A 22,341-nucleotide genomic window follows, 5' to 3' on the forward strand; every position below is an offset into this window, starting at 1 on the left:
TTTACCCCAAATTTTATCTTTAGGGCCCTAAAGCCCACTAAGCTTCAGGTGTTCTCTCCTCTGAGTTGTGTGAATGTCCTTATGTATCCACTTTGCCTGATGGATGAGTCTGGAAGGGAGGAGTACCACAGCTCCCAGACTTTCCCGTCTGTCTTCTCAGTCCATTACAAGTTTTCAGCACTTAGACTTCTTTCTTTCTCCACTGCTATGTCCCCACCCTTCTTTTTGATCTCTCCTGATATTTTTGCCTATGCAGAAGATGTAAGAGAGAAATCCATGCTTCATAACTACATAATACTATGCCTTTCTGGAAAGAAATGCGAGATGATGATGTTGCTCTACTATTTAAAGAGTACAGATCATAAAATATACTTTCTTTAGAATACTTCAATATGCCTCAAAAATCCGGGATGGAATTCCTACTTTTTTAATCTATATAGTTTTCTAGATGGGTGGTTCCTAAGGTCTTCGATCAAGGAATTCTTGTTAGCTCTCGTAGTTTTTTCTTTTCCTTTCTAAGCCCTTACCATGAAATTTATAAGTGATTACTTTTTTTATAAGAGTTGCTGGTTTGTTGTGTTTTTGATGAGTGACTAAGACTACTGAAGTCTCATTATTATGGAACCCTTATAGTGATACACCTTAGACATGATCTCAATTTTTTTGTAATTCTGGATGGCACCATTCAGAAATATTTGAAAATATATAACAACCCCATTTTATAGAAAATCTTTGCTAACATCTCTTAAAAATGATATTTTAACCCAAGACCAAGCATATGACAAGTAGTTCTGCTTTTTGTGGTTTCACTTTTCCCTTTGGCACATAACTTTGCTAGTGAGATTATTTTATGCTTGCTTTATTTAATGTAGACATTAAATAAATGTCTGCACATTCCAAAATGAAAGAATAGCCTATTCATGTGCCATGGTGGTTAAGACAGGGTCCTGTAGGAATCCCATATGCAATCTGTAGGTATGTTGGTAGCATGTATTTTGTTTGGAAATTTCCTTGCTTTTCTTGAATTGTCTGCATTTCTACTGGGCACTTGGCGGCTATAAACTTGTCATATTCTGCAACAACTAAATCCTGGATCTTTTCAGAAAAAGATAATAATAATTAAATTATATATAATAAATATATATATAAATTATATTATATGTAATAATATAATAATAATTTAAAAATCTTAACTCAATCTATTTACGGTTGTCCAAACATTATAATGCAAGTGGACCTAAACAATTTGAATCTTGTTTATGTTAATTTGGCTCATTGTCATATATTTTAATTATCAAATTATGGCATAACTTAAACACAATTATCCATTTTAAGTGCATGTGTCTATCTTAAAGGCTTGCTGAAGCATAGCTTGATTGACTTTGAAGTGGACTGGTTGCAAAAGAACCCATGCTTTAGTGTACTCAAGGGTTACCTGAGGTAACCACTGCTGGTGGAGCTCAACCTACACACAGAAAGGGTGGAAGTCATTGCTGTCAAGGCAGACGGGCATGAAGTAAAGCACTCATGGACCAGGTTTCAGTAAACAAAGTGACACATTTTTCAGGCACCATTTTGAAGCACTTCTGAGAAAAACAAAAGACTATCTTGCAGTCCTGTGTTGGGGTATTTTCACTAAACTTTGGAAAGTGGGAAGGGACAAAGGAATTAATTTGTGACACAAGAAGAATTAACTTACTTATGCTGGTGACAGAACATGAATCTATATCTTGCAGTATAGGAAAAAATTCCCTAAGCCCAAAGTTACTACTCTAAGGCAAGCAGGGGGAAGAAAGTGTCTACTCACTATGTCTTAGTAAATTCCTAGTTTGTCCCAAGTTTATAATATGCACTTGGTTAGAAGGCACAGAGAGAATTTCTTTTTGGTCTTATGAGATTAAGATGTTTGCCTGAGACACAGAAGCCTAATTTGTAGGTTTTTGCAGGTTTACATATTTCTAGGAAATATGTAAACAAAGTGAAAAGCAAATAAGAAAGAGACAGAAAGCACTATTCATCTTCACTTTCCCCTCTGAAACTCTGCAGTCTGGTGGTGATTTTGGTTTCTGGAAGAGGTAGAGTCAGAGCCTTCTGGTAAAGGAAGGATTTTTTTCTGTCAGCCACATCTCAGATGAGTACCATAAGCACTAAGTAAAAAGAAGGAAAAACTACTTCTACCACTACCATGAAACAAATCAAAATTAGTCAATTAATTTGATCCATATTTGTGTGTTATGCAAGGTTTGGGTTGGTTTTTTTTTTCTTTCTTTCATTTTTGGTAGTCAGTCAGCACAGTAAATAACCCAAAGAGAAAAGGAAGTGATGAAATTATCAAAAATGATAGTCCAGGCTGTCCAGTGCCACATTTCCCAGGCAGCACAAAATTACTGTTGCTTTTCTGTTGTTCATTCCCCATCTTGTTGGCACTGCTTCAGCATATGACAGGAAAATTACTGAACATCACAAGGTGTATCCACTTATATTACAGCATCTATGACTATTTAGGTTATTGTATCATTAGCAAGTCTTCTTTAAAATATAACTGGTCTGTCTACGCGTTGTTTGTGAAAGAAGAGAGGGAGCTGCATTTTCAGGTGATCCCACTTTTTCAACATATTTAAAATTAAATAGTTTAAATAATAGTCTAAATATTTCTAAAGCCAAACTGTAATATTTTTTTCATCATTTTTACTCATTTCTTCTTTAAGAGGAACTGAAATGAACCTGTTTATGGCTTCATACCTGCAAAAGACTACAGGACTGATTTTTCCAATCAGTCAGCTGGTGAAGTTGTAGAAAAACATAGTTTAGAGCAGTTTATTATTCATTCACTGATATCCCAAATTTATATTCCTACAATAAGATCTGGGCTTTATAAACACTAATGTTTATTTTTTCTGGGAGTAAGCAAGGTAAAAAGGAAATCTTCCTTTCTGTGTTTCTATAGTGATAGTCCTAAGAACAAAAATCATCACAAAGAATGTGTGTGATGGGGTTTCTGCTGAATAAGGATGAGGGGAATAAAATAATTTAGAAATACCTTAATTTGTGAATTAAATTTGAAATTTATTTTTGCTCAGCAGAAATCAGAATGTTCAAGGTACATTCACTGGGCATGTAGCATGGAAGAAGTCGTGGTCTGATCATGTGATGGGAAAGGGGGACCTTACATTGGTGTACTGTGAGCAGTGACCTCAGCTAGGATGCACTTCCATAGCTGAACTGAAGTGCTGAGACCAGGGTACATCCAGGTCCATAATCCCCCATACCAGACAAATCTGTGGGACAGAAAAAGGGTCATCATGCAGTTCTGAAAATTTTTGAGAGATGGATTTGGGTGAGGAAGGAGGGGAGGAGCTGGGAACTGGAGACTAAAGAGAATCATGAAGAATGTCTCAGCTCTTGCATTTTCTATGTAAGCCTTGTGCAATCTGGGAAACCAACAGAAAAGTTGCCCTTGCCTTTGATGGGAGAAGCACGAAACCCCCTTTACAGCTTTTGAAATTCCACTTCTAAACATTTGGCAAAAAAAACATTAAAAGCAACTCAAGCAGCACAAGTTGGCACAAGTTCAGAAAAAGAAGAATCAGGAACAAGTTCAGAAGAAATAAAAAAATGCCTAGAAATTTGGTTTTGACAGCCAAAGCTATGATCTGTTAGAAGTCTGATACCAATAAAGATGGAACCTTAGCTTTTCCCTTCTATTTCCTTTCTTCTAGCAGGTTTTTTTTAATTACTTCTTATTAAGGGAGGTGTCATGATCAATGTGTTTTTGAAATGTTAGCTTGCACTAACCTTCCTGTGAGGGCTGCAAGGCCTAGGAAGGCTTTTGGCTGGTGTCTATTGTGGGACGTTAAGGTAATACAGAATAAACAAGCTTGTTCTCCTTTTGTTAAGAAGTAGCTGGAACTGGTTGTCTCATGTTGTCGGGAAACATTTTTACCCTTATTTGGATGCTATAGTAAAGGGGTTCCATTTTTTGACTAGAGGGAATAATTTATTTTTATCTCTATGTTTGCTGCGACATCTAAATACAATGCTTCTAGATTAACCATGAATCCTACAATGGCTTGAGAAGCACAGGAATTGTTGCTTGGGACCTGCTGAGAAGAGAATAGGTGTTTATGATGAGAATTCTGAATCTCAGATTCTTGTTAGAGGGGAAAGGGATCCTTCTATTATTTTGATTCATTTTTAGCTTAGGGAGTAGCAGCTATCTGCTTATGAGGTAATTCTAAAAACGAATATACTTTTCATAGGCTTAGCATCTATTTTAAAAGCCTGGTCCAAGGAATGGAAGCTAGAATGGCAAAATTTTCTATATCTCATCTATTAGTCTGGTTCTCTTTAAAATTACCTGCAGGAAATGGGACTGGTGACAGAGGTCCTATCCACTGTGAGAAAATAAAAAAGCAAAGAAGTGCTCACTGTTTTCAGAAGTTATTTACATCTGATTGTTCTGATCCAGCTTTTGTAGTAAGAACACAAACTGGTTTTGCAATAGCAATATTAGAAAATGTAACAAGTGAGGGGTTGCCCAACATGTTCTGCATGCTTTAGTGAGCACGTGGCTCTGGATTTTTTTATTCTGTAGCAAGTACTTTTTGTTATTAATGTCAAGAGCAGTGTGAACTTACAGACTTCCCTGAGGCACAAAATTCATATGATCAGATGAGAGTATACCACCAAGGTAACATAATGAAAGAAAGGTGTTTGAAAAGCTATTTGAAACCATAAATTATTCTTCTTTCAAAATTAACATTTGGCCTCGTTATCTTTTGGAAAGAATATTTGAAAGCCTCGTTGGATCAGCAAATTGTATGCTAGGTCTTCATGGTAGCTAGCCTGGCTGTTGTAGGCTTCTCTTATGTCTAGATTCGTGGTCCATTTTTTCCATGTCTCACCTTCCTTCTACATAGAGGTGGGATATTTGTGCATGTCTAAGACAGAAAAATGAAAAAGAAATATATCTCTTTGCTAGTAAACTGACGTTATCCTAATTTTTGTGGCTTCTGGGATCTGTGTTTCATTACTTCTTGAATCAAATACAGTCTAAGGACACTGGAATGACTTCTCCTTCTGGGGTCTCCTTTTGAAGCACTGCTTCTTTCACCAATTCTGGGAGTTCTTTCCTCATTCTTCAAAAGAGGGCAACACTCCTTCAGAGGTGTTTTCTAATCTTGCTGTAAATTTAGGCGATAGCCCTTTAAAACACTGTAACTACAATTACATTCGTGAATTAGTTCTCACAAAATCCCTTTGGAATTAATAGGCCTTGAAAATTACTCTGGTTTTGTACTGCACTTGGATCTTACCACCTGACAAAGTAAAGCAAATGTACATGAAGGATAAGTCCCTGCTTTCAGTAATTTTGGGTTGTTGTGCTGAGGAATGTTTTCTTTTGATAAAGATCGGGAGACTGTTCACGCTGATGGAATTTAAGGAGAAATGTTAGACTGTAGTCACACCACAGTGTGGAAGGAGTTGTTTCATAAAGCTAATCACACTGAAGATCATGGGGGGAACACCTAAAGATAAGACAAAAAGAGAGAATCATTCTTAGCATGTGGCTTCCTCCAAAAACATGGCAAACCTGTTAATAGTGCCTCAACAAGAGGGTGGCTGAGACTAAGTGTGGAAGACTTAACAAATTTGCTCTCATTTTGGTGGAATTAGAAAAGGTCTTATGAAATTTTGAGTTAATTCACACTGAAATCTTCCTGAGCAGCAAAAAGAGTGCAGAGAGAGCATGGTTTTATCTCCTTCCCAAATATGCTGAGCTAATTTTTTTCCTGTGTTCCACAGTATGGTCATCATGATGTGGAAGAACTTGACTCTGATTTGTACCACCCTCAAATACTGCTACTGTATTGTGTGATCTGTAATAATAATACTTGCATAAGCCCTTTATTTCCCTGTAGTGGGGACATAAGTTCTTTCCATGAAACTTAAATATTTTCCAGAAACATCTTTATGTTTGGGAACTGGTGTCTCCCTGTGGAATAGCTATTTAAGTTAATTTTTTGAGCTTAGTCACTCCTGGATTTCGTTAAGAAAATGGCATTTGTGGACTTCTATTCATCAAATGCACTGATGCATGTATAATCAAAGTATTAACATACGCATTAGCAAAGAATGATATTTGATATTATTTTTAACAAATCTGAAAACAGCTGAAATCAGTGATGTTGCAGCTGTGCATGTTAGCTGTAAATGTGACCTGTAAACTCTTTGCATCACTTTTCAGCTTAATTTAGCTTCCTGGTGTTAAAAATAATCTGTTTCAGCCTATCTGCTTTCACTGTGAACTGGTAGAGCACAGTGGTTTAGCACAGTGCAGTCTGTCTGTCAGAGTGCTGCACTGTGCAGGCTTGGGAGCAGTGGGCCTTGGCATTTTCCCAAGGGCACAGCAGATCGTTAAAACTACCTGCAGGAAAAGCAAAATTGGCTTTTCCTAAATTAGCAAAAATAAATTAGGATCTGGCCCCAACAGGTACACTCTGAACCAGGATAAAATAGGGGAAAGTGTCAAATTTTGATATGACAATATTGAAAATGTTTTGATTGGAGCATCAGGTTTGATTGTAACCTCTTTTGTGGTCCATATGTGTTTTCAACACTCAGGATTGCTGATGAAAGCAGTGATGCTGGATTTGGTGTAAAATGCCTGAACACCATCTAACTTCTACTTCATCAAAATTTGAGAATTGAAACAATGTGCAGCCTTTGTGTTGAACTTGAAGGCTAAAGATTTGTGGTTTTATTATTGTCAAATTTTGATTATATGATGGATTTTTTTTTGTTTCTTTACTTAGTCAGTTACACAGTTTGCTTTGTGAAGGAGGGGAACTAATTTCCACAAAACTTAGATTATTAAGCACCAAAATATAAACATGAAGTATTTATCACTATTTTCCATGACTGCATTAATAGCTTGGCCAAAAAAACCTCTCATCAGAAACAACCTCTCTCTCCCTCTGCCAAATAACCTTTTGCAATTAAATGTGGTAATTTCCTGATATGTTTCCTGAGAATTTGTGAGCAATGACTATAGTGAAGGAATTTATTTAGTGAATCATTAGTTGCTAATTTTTCATTCATTCTGGCTAAACTATCTCTGTTAATGGGTTCAAGATATTTAAGAGGAAATTATTTTCACCCAGATGAGTTGACTGGTCTGCATTCTTATAATCTCTGACATTTCAAATTCTCCTTGAGATCAGTGATTCAAAAAGATTTTTTAATGTTAGATGCAATATTTGATCATCAAAAAAGTGGGGTCTGTTTGCTTTTCATTTCCCTTAAGGAATACAGGACTAGATAAAAGACAGACAATGTCATTTTCTGCCTTCCTGTTCCCTCTTTCTGCAAAAGTAAATACTATCAATGGTCAAAACGGTCATTTAAACATCTTAATATGGAGATACAGACAACCTACTAGGGAATGTGTTAGTATGCCAATGTGTGTTTGTATATCTTTGACATTCTGGTAAGTACCAGTCTGGTATTACTATTCAATATTCATCTCTTTTAATCTCCAAATACCTCCTAAAATCAAGGGAATGCATAATGTTGCTAATCAGCTTGAACAGTTAGAGAAGATAAGGTGACTGTTTTAAGTCAGTGCATTTGTATGTGCTTCCTCGGTAACTGAAGGTCTTTTTGACTGTACAAAACAAAAAAAAATCACGTGATCAGCCTTGACTTCATTTCATCAGAAAGCTGATCTGGAATGGGTAAATCCATCAATGGAGTAGAAATTATGGCCAAAATGGTTGTTACTTTAAATGAGCTGTTGGCAGAAGATCTAATCATGACTTTACTTTGGGTACATGTGCCCAAAGCACCTAACTTACCTCTTTTGATGTCCTACATCTTACATTCTTTTGTCCAGTAGCGTACGAGGACCGGAGAGACCAACTGAGTAAATCTCTCCAGTGGACAGCGAAATTTGCAGCCAGGGAGAGTGAGAGGGTGAGGATCTCTCAAGGAATTATTCCGATAGTACATTTCTATGGTGTATTGCCTGTTTTGAGATACAGAAGGGTCAAAATAAAGTTAGCCATGCAAAACCACACTGTCTTTCCATGTTGTAGAGATTGTACTTTGGGACATACTTTCAGCCAGCTTATTTTTCTGGTTGTTAATGTGTTTATGTTTTATTAATATCATTAGTACTCTGAAAAGGTCCTTTTAAACAATAGGGGGTCAACACCAGTTTGCATGTAGTATGTCATCTTTGTCAAGAAGTTAAATAGATTAAAAGGAGGGAGTAAAACCTCTGTAATGAATCAATATATAGAAGGTTTTCAGGTTTACTCTGCTACCGTCTACTAAACTGAGTCCAATTATAATAATTAAAATCAACCTATAATATTTTCCTGCACGAGGTGAACCTCGTGTATCCAGTTTAATTAGTCTGGGGTAAATTGCTTTTTTAGAAATAAATAAATTGTAAATTAGTAAATTGCTTTCTAGAAAAAGTACATGTTTGAAGTACAGCTTGAAGGTACTTGCCCATTTTTTTCCTGGTAAAGTTCAAAAAAATGACAGGCACTGTAAGGAGGCAATTTCCCATTGAAGACATTGAGTGCTGTCTGCAAGGCAGCAATGGTGGCTGCATGCTGTGAACAGAAGAAACCTGTAATTAAAGGTCTGCTGAAAATGATTGCATGAACCTATTATTTAACAATAAGTCCAGCACATTATCTCTCCACTCAACATTAACATTATTGTGTGGCCTCATTAATAGTTGCCCTCTGTAACACTGAGCAAATAGTGTCCTTTTATGGCTATATAAACTGAGGTGCTGCATGTATAAAATATACACATATGTAAATATTTAAGAAGCCTTAGTCACTTGCAGTTTTTACCAAAATTAACAGGAGTTTTAAAAGCTCTTTCAAAAGGAACTAGTGGTTTTTTTCCATTAAATAAACAGTATTAGAGATCAGATCAGTAAGCTCTTTAGCTGATATATATACCCGTTAGGTCATACTCTGATGGCAGTTTAGAAATAGGAGCTTTTTACTGAGAGTAATACAAAAATTTCCTCCTCCAGTGACAGCATTTGCACATTCTAAACCAAAATACAAAGTCACAATTGAGTACATGCCATCATAAAACCTTCTCAAGTAACTGTAAATTCATTTTTCTTTTTTTTTTATTTTTTATTTTGCTCCTGTAAAAAGATGCAGAAAGCAGGAGATTTCTTTCTGAATTATCTTCATGATACAGGCTTAGTAAAACATAAGGCATGGTTTTTCCAGTTCTCTACTCAATCAAAACAATATTACAAAGAAAAAAGCCATGACATCAGGTGGAAAATGGAAAGCTGCAGGTTTCAAAGCAGTATCTGTTCATTAAAGAATGAAAATAATCAAAAGATATTTAAGATTAACCAAATAAAAATGCTTGTAGCTATATTTCATGGTGGAAATAAAATTTCATGACTTTCACTGCATTTAATAACTGCAGAAAGGAAGCATAAAAGAAACAGAAATCACTCACCGCCGAATACATAACCATTTTTTGCCGGTGTGAAGGGTTTCTAGCATTTGAGATACGCTTTAGAATGGTTTTTAAAAGAATACCTGAAACAAAATGGGGAAGCAGTGACAATGAAAGAGATGTTAACATCTGCATTGATCGTTGCCATTTTAACAATCAGTTTTAAATGCACCAGATTTATTCAATTGACTTTATTGGTAATTTGTGCAGAGTGCCCTGATTAATTCTGACACTATCTTTTATATGAACAGTGGACCTATTTTACTTCTGTGTAAAACGTTTTGGGGATCTCTAATAGCCTCAGCATCTTCAAACACTGCATTCACAGCTACTTTGTGCCAGCAGACCAGTGCAAGAAGAGCACAGTAATGAATACTACCCTGCTGTGTGTGTAACTCCATTGATTTCTTGATTTTCAGAGAAAAAAGGAAGAGCATATCCTCCAGACTCAGGGCCTTCATAAACTGTATAGTTGTCTGTATTTCATTAATGTTAACTGCTGAAAAGTTGTAAGACAAACTACTTGAATTAAATCAATGGCTGTGCTAGTATGTTAATGTAAGGTTGGCATCTCAACAAATAAAAATCCTAAAAGGAGAACTGTACAGACAAGCAGCATTAGACAGAACAGGCTTCAGCTACTGGCACATTTTTAATAGCAATTGTTAGCAAGGACAGATGTTTGAACTTTGTGCTAAGTTTTGTAAGTTGGAGCTTCAGAAATGCGACAAACTGATTCATGCTTATATGTTTATTTGTCTTTGTAGCTCATAGATCCTGACTGAAACCCTGTCCATGTAAAATGAAAGGAAGCTCAAAAGGTGGCAATGGATGAATGGAGGAGAATGAGTGACTAAAAATATAGAAAATATTTTTAAATTTCAGCTACTATTTTCTGAGCAGAATAAAGTTTAGAAGCAGTTTATAATTTCATTTTAGGACTCTTGGTAGTGGAGTATGAAAACTGTAAGGCTACAAACTCACCATTCTAGACATTATTACAAATAATACTTTTTAAAGTAAGTTACACATGGTGGCTTACATTAAATTCAGACTGATTCAGTTCAGTTAGAATCTGTATATCACTTTGAATTTCTTATACAGTGTAATCTAAATGATACCTCCATTTTAATGTTAGATTAGGATGTTCATGATTCATGTCCTCACCACCTCCCTTCCTATTAATCAAAATCTTTCAGTGCTGACCACCAATATCCACATATGACGGCATCTTTCATACATCTACTATGGAATCTGTAGCAATGTTTGTTATATCCCTTTCTTCTTTCCCATCCTACTTTTGTTTTTAATTGGGGTAAGAATTTGGCTTACCTCCCTGCAAACGTGATTTTTGTATTTGTTTGTGGAACCCAAATTCCGCCTGCAATAAGAATTCTGAGAGCTTTATCAGCTTGGTCCTGACACCACGAGTAGCCCAAACAGGTAAAGTGTAATTGTTAATATCCTACAGTGAAGAAAGAAAACATGGTGATTTTCTTACCAATTCCTACTGCTAACTGTTGTTTGTTCTGGCACAAAATGCTTGTCAGAACAAATTCGGAATGTTTCACTTAAGTAATATTTTCTCTTTGTAATAAAATGATGACTGTATTTTGCATTTAGACAGCTGTAACATTCCTATTTATAGCATCATACCACTTGAAAGAAACTTGAAGGGCAGTGTTCAACAAGAAGAGGAAATATAATACTAAAAATTATGCAAAAAGCAACTGGCATTATTTATGTTGTCAGATGAAAAAAAATCACTGCATGACTTTTTCAGTCGTCTACTCGGATATATCTGGAGATCTTTACTGGAACAAATCCTATATAAACATCAAGATTTTAAGGGCTGGTAGCTCTGAGATATAAGTGGGATACAGAGATCAAGTGGAAATATGTACAGCTGAAATATGGATGTACCCGAGTATGAGGTAGATGTACAGGGATGAGGTATATATATAGATGAAATTCATATCTGCTTACACCAGGTCTGTTGGATACTGACACAGTCCTTAAGCTAAACTGGAATGAATAAGTCTTTCCTTGGGGATGCAGTCCAAGGTATACTGATGATCACAACTGTGAGAAGGGAAGATATGCACAACACTTCTGGTTTGCACTACCCTGCATTCCTGTTTAATCAATGTTTGTAACTTTGGAGCAATGTAACCTTTGGACTGAACTCACTAAAAGGAGTGTTCTTGTAACAAGTGAGCTCAAAGGAAAATGTCAACTACTTAAAGGATTTGTTTAAACAAGAGAAACAATAGAACTGTTGGGTTAAACCAGCTCAGATCACAATGTTATCCATTTCTCTTTTAACAAATGTGATTTGTGTCTTGAGGAAAGAATTGGCTAGTAGCATGCTATTTAAGACAGTGCTGTAGGCAAGCGAGCACATCAGTCTCCAAGTTACCTGAAAGTCAGGTGACAGCCAAAAGTAACAAACGCAGAAAGATGCAAGCTACTGTAGTTTAATGAACTGTATTTAAAAAACTATGTAAGGACAGTCTCTCTGTATCCTTGAAAGGGTGATGGTGACTTCTGTGGCAGATGTCTTAACTGATACCCATAGAGTCTTCAGTGAGTAGTATGAAAGACAAAAGCTCGTCAAATCTAACACCAGAAGGAAAAACCCAATTAACTTTTTTGTCTTCCAGAGTTTAGCTAGATCCCTGATGGGAGCTTTTGATTTTGCACATTTCTCTGGTGACACAGCTTTCTAAGTATAATATAAAAATTGAAATAAAAAGTTGCAGTCCTGAACTATCCTGCATCGGAAAATGTGAAAGGGTGAAATCTCACTGAAATTACAGTGAGATATCCCAACATTTTAACACTTCTTTTAGCTCAAGGACCCTGCTTAACATTCCATTCAAGATTGCTTTGACCAAAGTTGGACCTCTGCAGAAGCTACAGGACAGAAGTTAAACTCATTAGCATCACACACAAATATTACATGTAACTTGTGAAATATGACTTAAAACTGCCTCAGTTTTTTTGGGAATATCCAATGAATGGATATGAATATCCATATGAATGAATGAATGACCTATTTATCATTAATATTTGAGTTTATAAATAGTTACACATGAAAGTATTTGTGCAAAAGCTGCCTTCAACAACAACTTTTTAACACAAGACTCTGCAATTTTCACTTGTGTCAGCCAAGATAAGTCTAGACTTTGAAGTTATATGAAGAGGGACTTATTGCTAAATTAAGGGCAGTCAGGCTTTTTTTAAATCACAAAGTTACCAGACTGTGGGACCCAGATGCCCATGACAGTTTGGCACCACAATATCCCTTTTGATATAAAATCCATGCTTTTGTTGTGATACCCCTGGTTCCTTGTTTAGAACAAGCTCCCAGACTTGAACAAATATAGATTTGTGTCATTTCAATGGCTTCTTAATTCCTGAAAATACTCTGACCACTACTGTTCCTGTGCAAATAACTTCTCTTGCTTATACAATTTGCATAAACTCTTTGTTGAAGGATGCTTATATTTCTTTGCCGGTGACATATTTTATTCATGTGTATCTTCATGATGGTGTTTGGAGGAGTAACAACAATTGTATCTAAAGATATGCTTTTGTCTAATTCTCCAGATGCGGTCACTGACAGGATCTTGAATTTGATGGGCCACTGGTTTGTGTTCATTATAGCGGTGGATGACACACAGCAGTCTGACACAGTCACAGTATGTTTACAGGATTTTCAGTTGTAAGTTTGATGTTAGGTGAAGGTTTCTGGGGAAGAGTAGTCTATGGTGCAAAAAATTTTGAAGGACAGACCTGCCGTCTTTTGATGTCTTACACACAATAAGAGGTAAAACTAGTTTTAAGAAAGTATTGGAATTTCTATTGGACTTGATGATCCTAAAGGTCTTTTCCAACCAAAATGATTCTGTGATTGTATTTACCTCATATTGTAAAGTGTCCAAGAGCTTCCAAATTCTTTCAGTGTTCAACTTCTTCAGTGAGTATCCTGTATTAGTGGCTAAAAACTTCAGAAATGGCTGGAATACAAGAATAGTAAATTTGTGGTATCCAGGGCCTTTTTACATAATTTCTGCATGCTGCCATACTTGTACATAGGAATTGTTAGAAAGAAGAGAGTCTTTGCTCTTAAGCAATGAACCACTGCTTAGATGTAAGAGAATTGGGCCTATTCATCTAGACAAAGTTGGGGATATGAGTTCAGACTTGAAGTATGATGGTTGTTTATGCGTGGTGGAAATGTTCAAAAGGAGGCAAAGGGGACACATATACATGAAGAACTCTGGCAGAAATCCAAAAAGTGCTTAAAAGAAGTGAGATAAACAGAATTATGATGATATTGGTACTCAGGAGAAGGAAGGTATGATACAAATTTGATAAAGCTGGGAATTGTTGTTTACTTGCGTATAACACCCAGATGCAGAGCCACAGATAGGTGGCTGAGGTTGGTGGCTACAGATAATAGAAAATAAGGTGAGTTTCATAGTGTCTACACCTGTGAAGAAGAAGGTTGCAGCAGAATAGACATGTGATTACATACTCATGCAAAGTTTTTGATGGTGGAGAAAGACAGGAAAGGATACCATATAGAGATGAGAAACGAAAGTGAGCACCTGAATGAAGACTTTCAGTGTGAAGCATGAACAAGTACTTAAGGAAAGCACTGAGGCTGTTATAGAAATTCTGGGGAATTGAGCTGTGAGTGTTCTGTGGAGGAAGAGGAATCTGAACTAATAGAGAGTTATACAGAGAGATGTCAGAGGTCTTGCTTTACATAGGAGTAAACAGAGAGAAGTATTGGAGTAATTAAAGAGGCATTGGCACTGATTTTATCTGAATTTTGTTTTGTCTGGCCTCATAGAAGCTAAGTTTTTGTAAGGAAGTCAATAATTTATCTTTTCTATGATTTGCAATTTTCAGTTGATAGGAACAGCCCAGTCCAGCTGGATCTGTAATGTTGTAATTGTTTTTTTGTATGTCGTCTACACCCACTGTAAAGATTAGAGATCTGGAAGAAGCATATTGATTGCTATATTTTAAACCTACCTGTTATATAATATTGAAAAAGTGGTACATTTTAATTAGATTTCCAGAACTGAAAATACTTTACCTTGTAGTGCTTGAGCTGCCTTTGGAAATCCCTTGTTGTGAAGGTTTCTCTCAGAAGTTCGTTATATTTTGGGCAGTGTGAGAAAGGTAAGTATAGCAACTGAAAAGAAAATTGCAAAACACTAGTTAGGCAAGGTGCATCTTGTTCTGCAATTCAATGTGCCCTTGCAGGATTGTTGTTCTGATTGGCAGCACTAGTTAAGACAAGCTGAAAAATAATTTGGGAATGTAGTTTTCAAGGATATTCATCTTTAGGACTCTCAGAGTCATACTGATGACTACTTAGAAAATAATCTTTAAATGTTCAGAAGAGTAATAGCTGCAGTAATTCAAAGTTAAAGGATTCATTCACACAAGATGAAATTTGTCCCTTGACAGAAGACTAACACAAGACCTCATGAACTCCTTTGTTCTTGGCTTCTCCAGGAATGATTTCACTCATTGCCAAGCAACAGCTGGACTGCAATAGGAATCTTTGTCCATACGCAGCTGTATTGAGTGGACTTACCACAGCTTCATTTAGTTCAGCCTAAATTGTAGAAACTTGTGACGTTTCTTTAACTCAGTTTTGTCTTTCATTAATCTAAGACATCTGAAGGTTAAATGTGACTGGAATAATTTAAGAACTTTTAATTTCATTCATTTATTTAAGCTAAACTGAGTTTGTTTTTGTTTGAAGTTTTTTTGTGTTAAATTTTAAACAAAAGTTAAAATTTGACATTGAGATATTCTTAGTGCTTTCTCCAATGTGCTTTTTTCCTTTTTCTAGCAATGAAGATCCATCTATATAGTCCCTACATTAAAATAACTTTTAAAAGAACTTGAGAGTTTTGAAGGGATAATGAGCTTGGAAATCTTCACAGCAGTTCCTTGATCTTTTTAGAAATACAATCTATCCATTCTAGAAGACAGGAAAATATTTCTGAATTATAACCATAGTTTCATGAAGAGGCATGACTTCACTAATAAATGATAGGTTTTTGTTTCGGGTGGTAGGATACATGTTGTCTCAAGTTCAGCCTGTATATGTAGTAAAGATGAATGAAGTTAAATAGTTGGAAAAAGTATGAAAAATGTGCATGTGTTCATGACTTTTTGATTTTTTTTAATAAACTTACTTTCTCCCCTAGATGTGAATGAGGTGCAGCACCTGCTTGCTGAGTTTGCTAGTTGTGTTGATACTGGACAGGTATTCCTGACTGTCTGCTGGGATACCACCATGTGTGACAGTGTCAGAAGCAGCTCCTGACTCTATGCCAGGCTGTGTGTGTGAACAGGAAGACGCATTTTTCCATATCTTCTCTCTTCATGCTCTCATCACCCCAAGGTGAGAACCTATTTAACCTGATTCCCCCATCATCACAACATCTGTGTTAACTAGACTTATAAGCCCACACAATTTATCCTGCATCACATTTGCAAACCTTCTCTTTCAAACTGGGACTCATTCTGCACACATCTAATCTTTTCTAACTTTTTATGATAGGTTTTCCATACACAGGAAACTCCAGCTCCACTCAGCTGCCCAGCCTTTCCTCTAGGAGGTATATGTGCAGGCTACAGAGCTGCTATCCACATGCTTCCTTACAGCTCCAAGGTGAGGAGTTGAGGAAGGGAGATGAATAAATGAATTGTCCTATGAACTCCTGTGCTTAAAGCTCCGAGTCCTCCTTCCTTTTCCCTTTTACTTTTTTCACCCATCCTCAAAGTGCATGCACTTACTTGCAAGGTGCATGGAAAAAAATCCTGTGACTCAATTCTCACTGTAATGTAAGTCCCAGAACGATTCTTTTGTCTCAGGCTGCTGACTGAGAAATGTTGAAGCACTAGTGATATTAGGTGTGTTTCCTCTTCTCACACAAAGAAAGTCATGTTTGTGATAAGATTAGGATTGATCTACTTCTATAGTGATTTACTCACACTACAGTTTAAATATTTTTCTCTGTACCTAAGACTTCTGTTTTTTTTCCTGTTTTGTTAAGACCAGGTCTCTGATACGTAAGTCCATTCCTATGGAAACTCTTGTCAATATTTCTATTCAGCTTATTAGGCCTTTCTGGACAATTCTTCATTGGCTTTACCATGCACTTTTTGCTGCATCTTCATCTCATATTCTATGTACTTTACTAATCATTAAGGGAAAGCAAATGCCTCTAGTTTATACTCACATTATCATGTGACAGTGGCACTGTGTGAACTGGAATTGGTTGCCAAAGGATTCTGGGGTTCCAAATCTGCTCCTGTGTCAGTGGGTACAGTCCAGCAAGACTTGCCTGAGCACTCATAAGCGTGTGATCACAGTCAGTGCTTTGAACATAAATCTGAAGAAAAAAAAGAAAAAGTTCTGAATGTCATTTTTCCCATTAGATTTGTTTTTCTTTCCTCTTGGTAGGAAAGAAGGGGGATGGTACTGTGCTGGGGAAGTTGTCATTAAAATGGGGTGGCATGAAGAAGGAGGATGAACAAAGAGTGAAGCTGCAATAAAAATTCATTGAACAAGTGAGCTGCAACATGATAGCATTTCCCTTCAGAATGGTAGTGGAAAGCATCAGACTCACTCTATTTGACCATCTAGTATTTGGGACGTCATATGTGCATTGAAAAGCTGGAACCTAAATGAAAACTAAACTGTATCTTCAGCTCCATCTCAAAGTGGCATTGGAGATATTTGACATAGATACTCTCCCATACAGTAGTGACAGATCTGAACCTGATGTACAGCCTGGTTTTCAGTTGACCATCAGTCTGAATAAAAGCTGAACCACAGTTTCACAGATAATATGAAATTACATTGAATTCAATCACTATTAGTTTTCTCCAACCACACCAGGTTTAGACACTCATGCATCCAGGAAGTCCCATTAACATCCATGACAAATATCCTCCCGCCCAGATCCAGCACTTGCCTCACTCTGCTTGTATACAACACTCAGGAAATGAGAGTATCTCCTCCGCGTGTACTGGCCAAGCTCATACTGTTGTTGTATGCCAAGCTGTAGAGGTAACAGAACAGAGTAAGAGGCTAAAGAAATGTGCTAGGCATTCATTCCTACAATGACAACAAAACCCCCAAAATATTTCATATTATTTTCATAAAGACATTTTTCCTTTCACAAGTGAAGAATGAAAGAAGACATGGGAAAAAAGCAGTAAAGTTGCTGTGTATCTAATACTGGATAATGTTAGATATGATTTCCTGGTGGATACAGTTTTGTATTTTGCTCTATGGAAAGATATGTGTATGTTTATCTGAGCTAGCGAGACTGGCTGAGGGGCAGGGTGACTTCAAGTAGGCATAGAGATGTCCCAATACCATTTGTCTAGTTTCAGCTCTGTTGCTGTTTCAGAGATGATTAACTGAGAGTGCAGATAGAGCAGCCACCTCCCCATGAAGACACATACAGGATATGAATCCCATAGAGTATCACGAGTGACTACATATGGAGGCTACGTTTTAGCTTGGGCAAGACCTAATTTTTAAGAATAGAAGACTTGAAGTAAAAGTCACCAAGGCTTCAGGTATTGTGCTGCAATGCTTAATTATTATTAACAGTCTGAAACATTTGATTCTTGGTTCTTGCCTGACTATGTTCTCAGCTTTCAGTCACTGGATCTTGTTATGCTTTTGAATACCATTCACCATCACAGATCTTCTTCAGAGTTAAACAATAATCCATAAAATGAAATCAAGTCAGTTAATCTCTGTGTTAAATTAGACTGATGACAATTCTCCCTTGCAGCAAAAAGGGTTTTCCAGCCTCTACATTTTAGTAGCTCTTTGCTGAAGATTTTCCAACTTACCTACATAATTTTGTGAACACATGACAGATGAATCACAGAATCAATTAGGTTGGAAAAGACCTCTGAGATCATCGAGTCCAACCTATGACCTAACACCACTAAGTGCCGCGTCCAGTCTTTCCTTAAACACCTCCAGGGATGGTGACTTCACCACAATCAGGTGCAACATCCCTGTAATAGTTTCAATATTTTCATCTTTTTACTTGCACCTGGTGTTACCTGACCTAAATTTAAATATATTCCACTTTGCTCATGTAAACATTACTGTTCACTGGGATTACTCATTGCTTCCTAAAGTAATTTTGTAGGATCAGAGGATAATTCAGACTGAAAGGGACCTCAGTAAGTCTCTAGTCCAACCTCCTGCTCAAAGCAGAGTCAGCTATGAGGTCAGACCAGGTCACTCAGGGCCCACAGTGTGTGTATGTGATCACCTCTTTTTGTTGCTGAAATTGTGCATACAGTTTCCTAGGGTATATGTGTGGCTTAGGCTTCTGCCCCAGCTTGCCTAGTGCGCATGTTGTGAAATCCTGACACCTGAATCTTGAAGCGTTCCATGCCCTGGAGCAAGCTGGCATGGAGAGCTGAGCTTGAGTAGTGTTTATATGGAATGATTGAGTCACAGCTGAGTTAGAGCACAGTAAGCCGGTCTGTTACTCCTGTTTCTTCAAGGGAGGTGACATGGGAAGAAACAGGCTTGATTTTGCATTGGAAATCAGCCTGACCCCCTAAGAATGGTGAGGAAGAGGAACCCCTCAGGCAGTTTGTTCTATTCTGATTTTGATGGAGACCTGGCAAGTGACTAATTTGCCCAGGAAAGAGACCCACTGGACATAAGGGGGGTGTGTGCCTAACAGAGAGACACACCTCACAGTCTGCCTCCACATGCACCATAGCCATTTATCTGGGACAACCAGAATTCAGGCACACCTAAACTACTTCAGTGAAGCTGCCTGGTTCCCAGAATGCTGTGAAAATAACTAGTGGATTTTTCGATCCAGACAACTTATCTTGAGAAAAAAAGGAATGAAACACAGGTACACAGACACTGTGGGTACTGCTGGTGGGAGTGGAGCAGAAGTAGGGTTAAAAACACCTAATGCCCACATATTGCCTTACAGTCTGATAGCACAGGAGTTCACCCTTGCCTCCATTCATAAGAGGTGGCAGCTAATGGAAGTTACAGTCAATGCAGACATAGTTTCTGCGGTTGCCTCAGCTGCTGTGATAGCTGATAATTATGTGCAAGCTCAGTTCTGCTGTATTCCACCAATGCCTGCATTAAAATAGCATCATAGAATCATAGAATATCCTAAGTTGGAAGGGACCTATCAGGATCATCGAGTCCAGCTCCTAGCCCTGCAAAGGACACCCCAAGAATCCCACCATGTGCCTGAGAGTGTTGTCCAAATGCTTCTTGAACTCTGACAGGCTTGGTGCTGTGACCACTTCCCTGGGGACCCTGTTCCACTGCTCAATAGCCCTCTGGGTGAAAAACCTTTTCCTGATATTCGCTTAAGCCTCCCCTGACTCAGCTTCATGCCATTTCCTCAAGGCTTGTCACTGATCATCAGAGTGACCTTTAAATCTACTTTCCTGGACATAGCATGAGAGGAGTTTCTACTAGTGCTGACCTTAGTAGTTCATGAGCTAGGAAACATTCCTATTCAGCAGAGATTCAGGGGAGGGGTCTGTGAGTACTTCCACTACCTTATGCTACTGTCAGATAAAGCTTTATGTGTGGTCTCACGTAAACTGAGGTGGTCACCGATGCCTGACTGTTCCCAGGAGACCCTAGTCTGCAATCAAACAACTCAACATGCTGCTATTGACCACAACAGGCTGACTCAGTGTCATTTAAAGTTAGTGAGTGCTGTTGCTGTAGTTTTCTAGTAAGTTCTTTGGCTGTCTTTCTGGAGATCTGTATTGGCAACTTGATAAGGGCTTTCTCCAAGTGGAAGCAAAGTTTCAAACCCCAAATATCAAATATCTTCCAATATTTCAGTATATTGCCACAGGTAAGCAAACTCACCTTAGTAAGCTGTCCATATCCTTGCTGTCTTACAATTTCTTTGTGCATATCAGTTGGAAAAAACTCCTCTGGGGTGTGATCACCATGGCGAAATACCTGATAAAATAGATGAAATTCCCTTTGTGTTACTGGTATTTTTGTGGTAAATATAACTTATTAGTATAGTCGCAAGAAATATGGAATGAGAGTGAGTACTGTATGTGACAGATGCTAAACATATTAATAGTGCTTTCTTTAAGTCTAGATAGCTACATTTCCTGTTGGATTTATTTAGGCAAATATAACTGGGGTTTTTTTCCTGGCATTTGAGAAGTAATTAGCTCAAATAAATTTTTGCAAGTTACAAAAACTACAATATATTGTAAGATACTGAAGAGGTTTTATGTGTTTTAGGAGGTATAGACCACAATATTAAATAAACAGAAAACAAATAGAAGCATGTAAGTAATTTTGCAAAAATACTTGAACATTAATATTTTGCTATGACCAAGCTGGAATTCATAAGGAAAAAACCCAAACTATTGCTCAAGATAACAGGCTGACTGCTGTGAAGTGCTCTGTCTTGGCAGAAATTAGCCTTAAAAAGCCATATGTTGACTTTTTCATTACAAGGGGCGATAAAAGTGTTATCTGGTATCTAAATACAGACTAAACTGTTACTCTGAAAACATTGAACCTGATCTGGAATTTCACTTTAGATAAAAGATATATTTATAAAGATACATCAGAATTTTTCATTCCTACAATGACTTCTTTCCTTGTCCAACACAATTCCTGTGGATATGTGCCATATAATTATAAAATTTTAACACCAGATTTTTTTTTTTTTTATTTCTTATTTCAAGCAGGGAGAAATAAGATCAAAAACTGCAGCACAATAATTATGTGATTTACAAGTATGTGTAATGTTCAGAACAAGATTCAGGCTTCCTGCAAACAAATGGTATGTCATAATCATTGGAAACAGCATTTGTTTCACAGTACTGGTTCTGTGTTTCTTGTTCAGTGTCATGGTACACTTGTTTGGGTTTCACATACTGAAATTTGTTTTGCATGTTAATCCATTGAAACCACTGGAAAAGTGGAAACTCTTCCATAGTAAAGAGGGTTTTGCATAGTTGGTATTTAGTTATGTAATCCTCTTTTACATTTTAAAACAGAATCCTGCATTATTGTCTCTTAGTGCTATAAAGTAAGCATTCTATGTCCATCCAGAAAGTAAAGTTCATCTAGGAATGTACAAAGGAGATAACATTTTAAAATCTTATTTAAAATTGGGACTTTTTTTGGACAATGCAGTAACGAATTTTGAATATGCAGGAAACACTTTAATATTCAAAAAGTACTCCCTCCTCCCTACCCTAGAGTAGAAGAGCAGTAAGTGACAGGTTTTGAAGAAATTCCATTTGCCCATGAACTATCTACTTACTATGGACACAAACTTCAGTTTTCTTTTAGCTGTCGTTTGATGGAGAAAGATGCAGAAAAGGCAGAACATGAAACACAGACTCCAGATTCCACAGACCAGCTGCCTTGCTCTCATCCTGAGGGTAGCTTTCAGCTGTTTTACACACCAAGTTCCCTAGCTGGATGTGGTGATATGGTAGATATATGGCTAAGAGGGGTGGAGTCAGCTGTGCTTAGTGAAGTCTGAAAGTGGACTGTGAACTTGCCTCCTCCTGCCTTTTTTCCCTTCTAGGGTTAGTGTTTTTTAGGGAAACTATAAAATGAAAAGTAGATTTTTCATTTGTACTCAATTCCTGTGTCCTATGTATAACATGGAGTGGAATTTCTGAGTCCTCTAATTCCTACCCTGGCACTTGCAAGGCAGGTGAAGGTAAAAAGTGAGAACTTGCCTTCTATTATTTAAGCTAGAATTTGGTATG

At 37.2% G+C, this 22,341-nt stretch overlaps 1 protein-coding gene and 1 long non-coding RNA gene across 2 annotated transcripts in view; one reads left to right on the forward strand and one right to left on the reverse strand.

Moving 5' to 3' along the window:
- Nucleotides 1–8,307, forward strand: part of LOC135422438 (uncharacterized) — a 27,801-nt gene extending 19,494 nt beyond the window's left edge. Inside the window, exon 6 of the long non-coding RNA XR_010434480.1 lies at nt 7,895–8,307. This is a non-coding gene — a long non-coding RNA (uncharacterized LOC135422438). The remainder of the gene's footprint in view (nt 1–7,894) is intronic.
- LOC135422432 (prostatic acid phosphatase-like) lies at nt 7,870–22,016 on the reverse strand. The gene is made up of 10 exons (XM_064671561.1): nt 21,885–22,016; nt 20,456–20,551; nt 17,529–17,615; nt 16,791–16,943; nt 14,624–14,722; nt 13,437–13,532; nt 10,843–10,975; nt 9,511–9,593; nt 8,518–8,624; nt 7,870–8,026 (listed from the first exon to the last, which is right to left on the reverse strand). Exons 1-10 carry the CDS (start codon nt 21,996–21,998, stop codon nt 7,870–7,872), a joined length of 1,125 nt encoding a protein of 374 aa, XP_064527631.1. The 5' UTR covers nt 21,999–22,016.
- Nucleotides 22,017–22,341: the final 325 nt, after the last annotated feature.

This window comes from Pseudopipra pipra, chromosome 1 (assembly GCF_036250125.1).
Source record: "Pseudopipra pipra isolate bDixPip1 chromosome 1, bDixPip1.hap1, whole genome shotgun sequence".
NCBI lineage: Eukaryota > Metazoa > Chordata > Aves > Passeriformes > Pipridae > Pseudopipra > Pseudopipra pipra.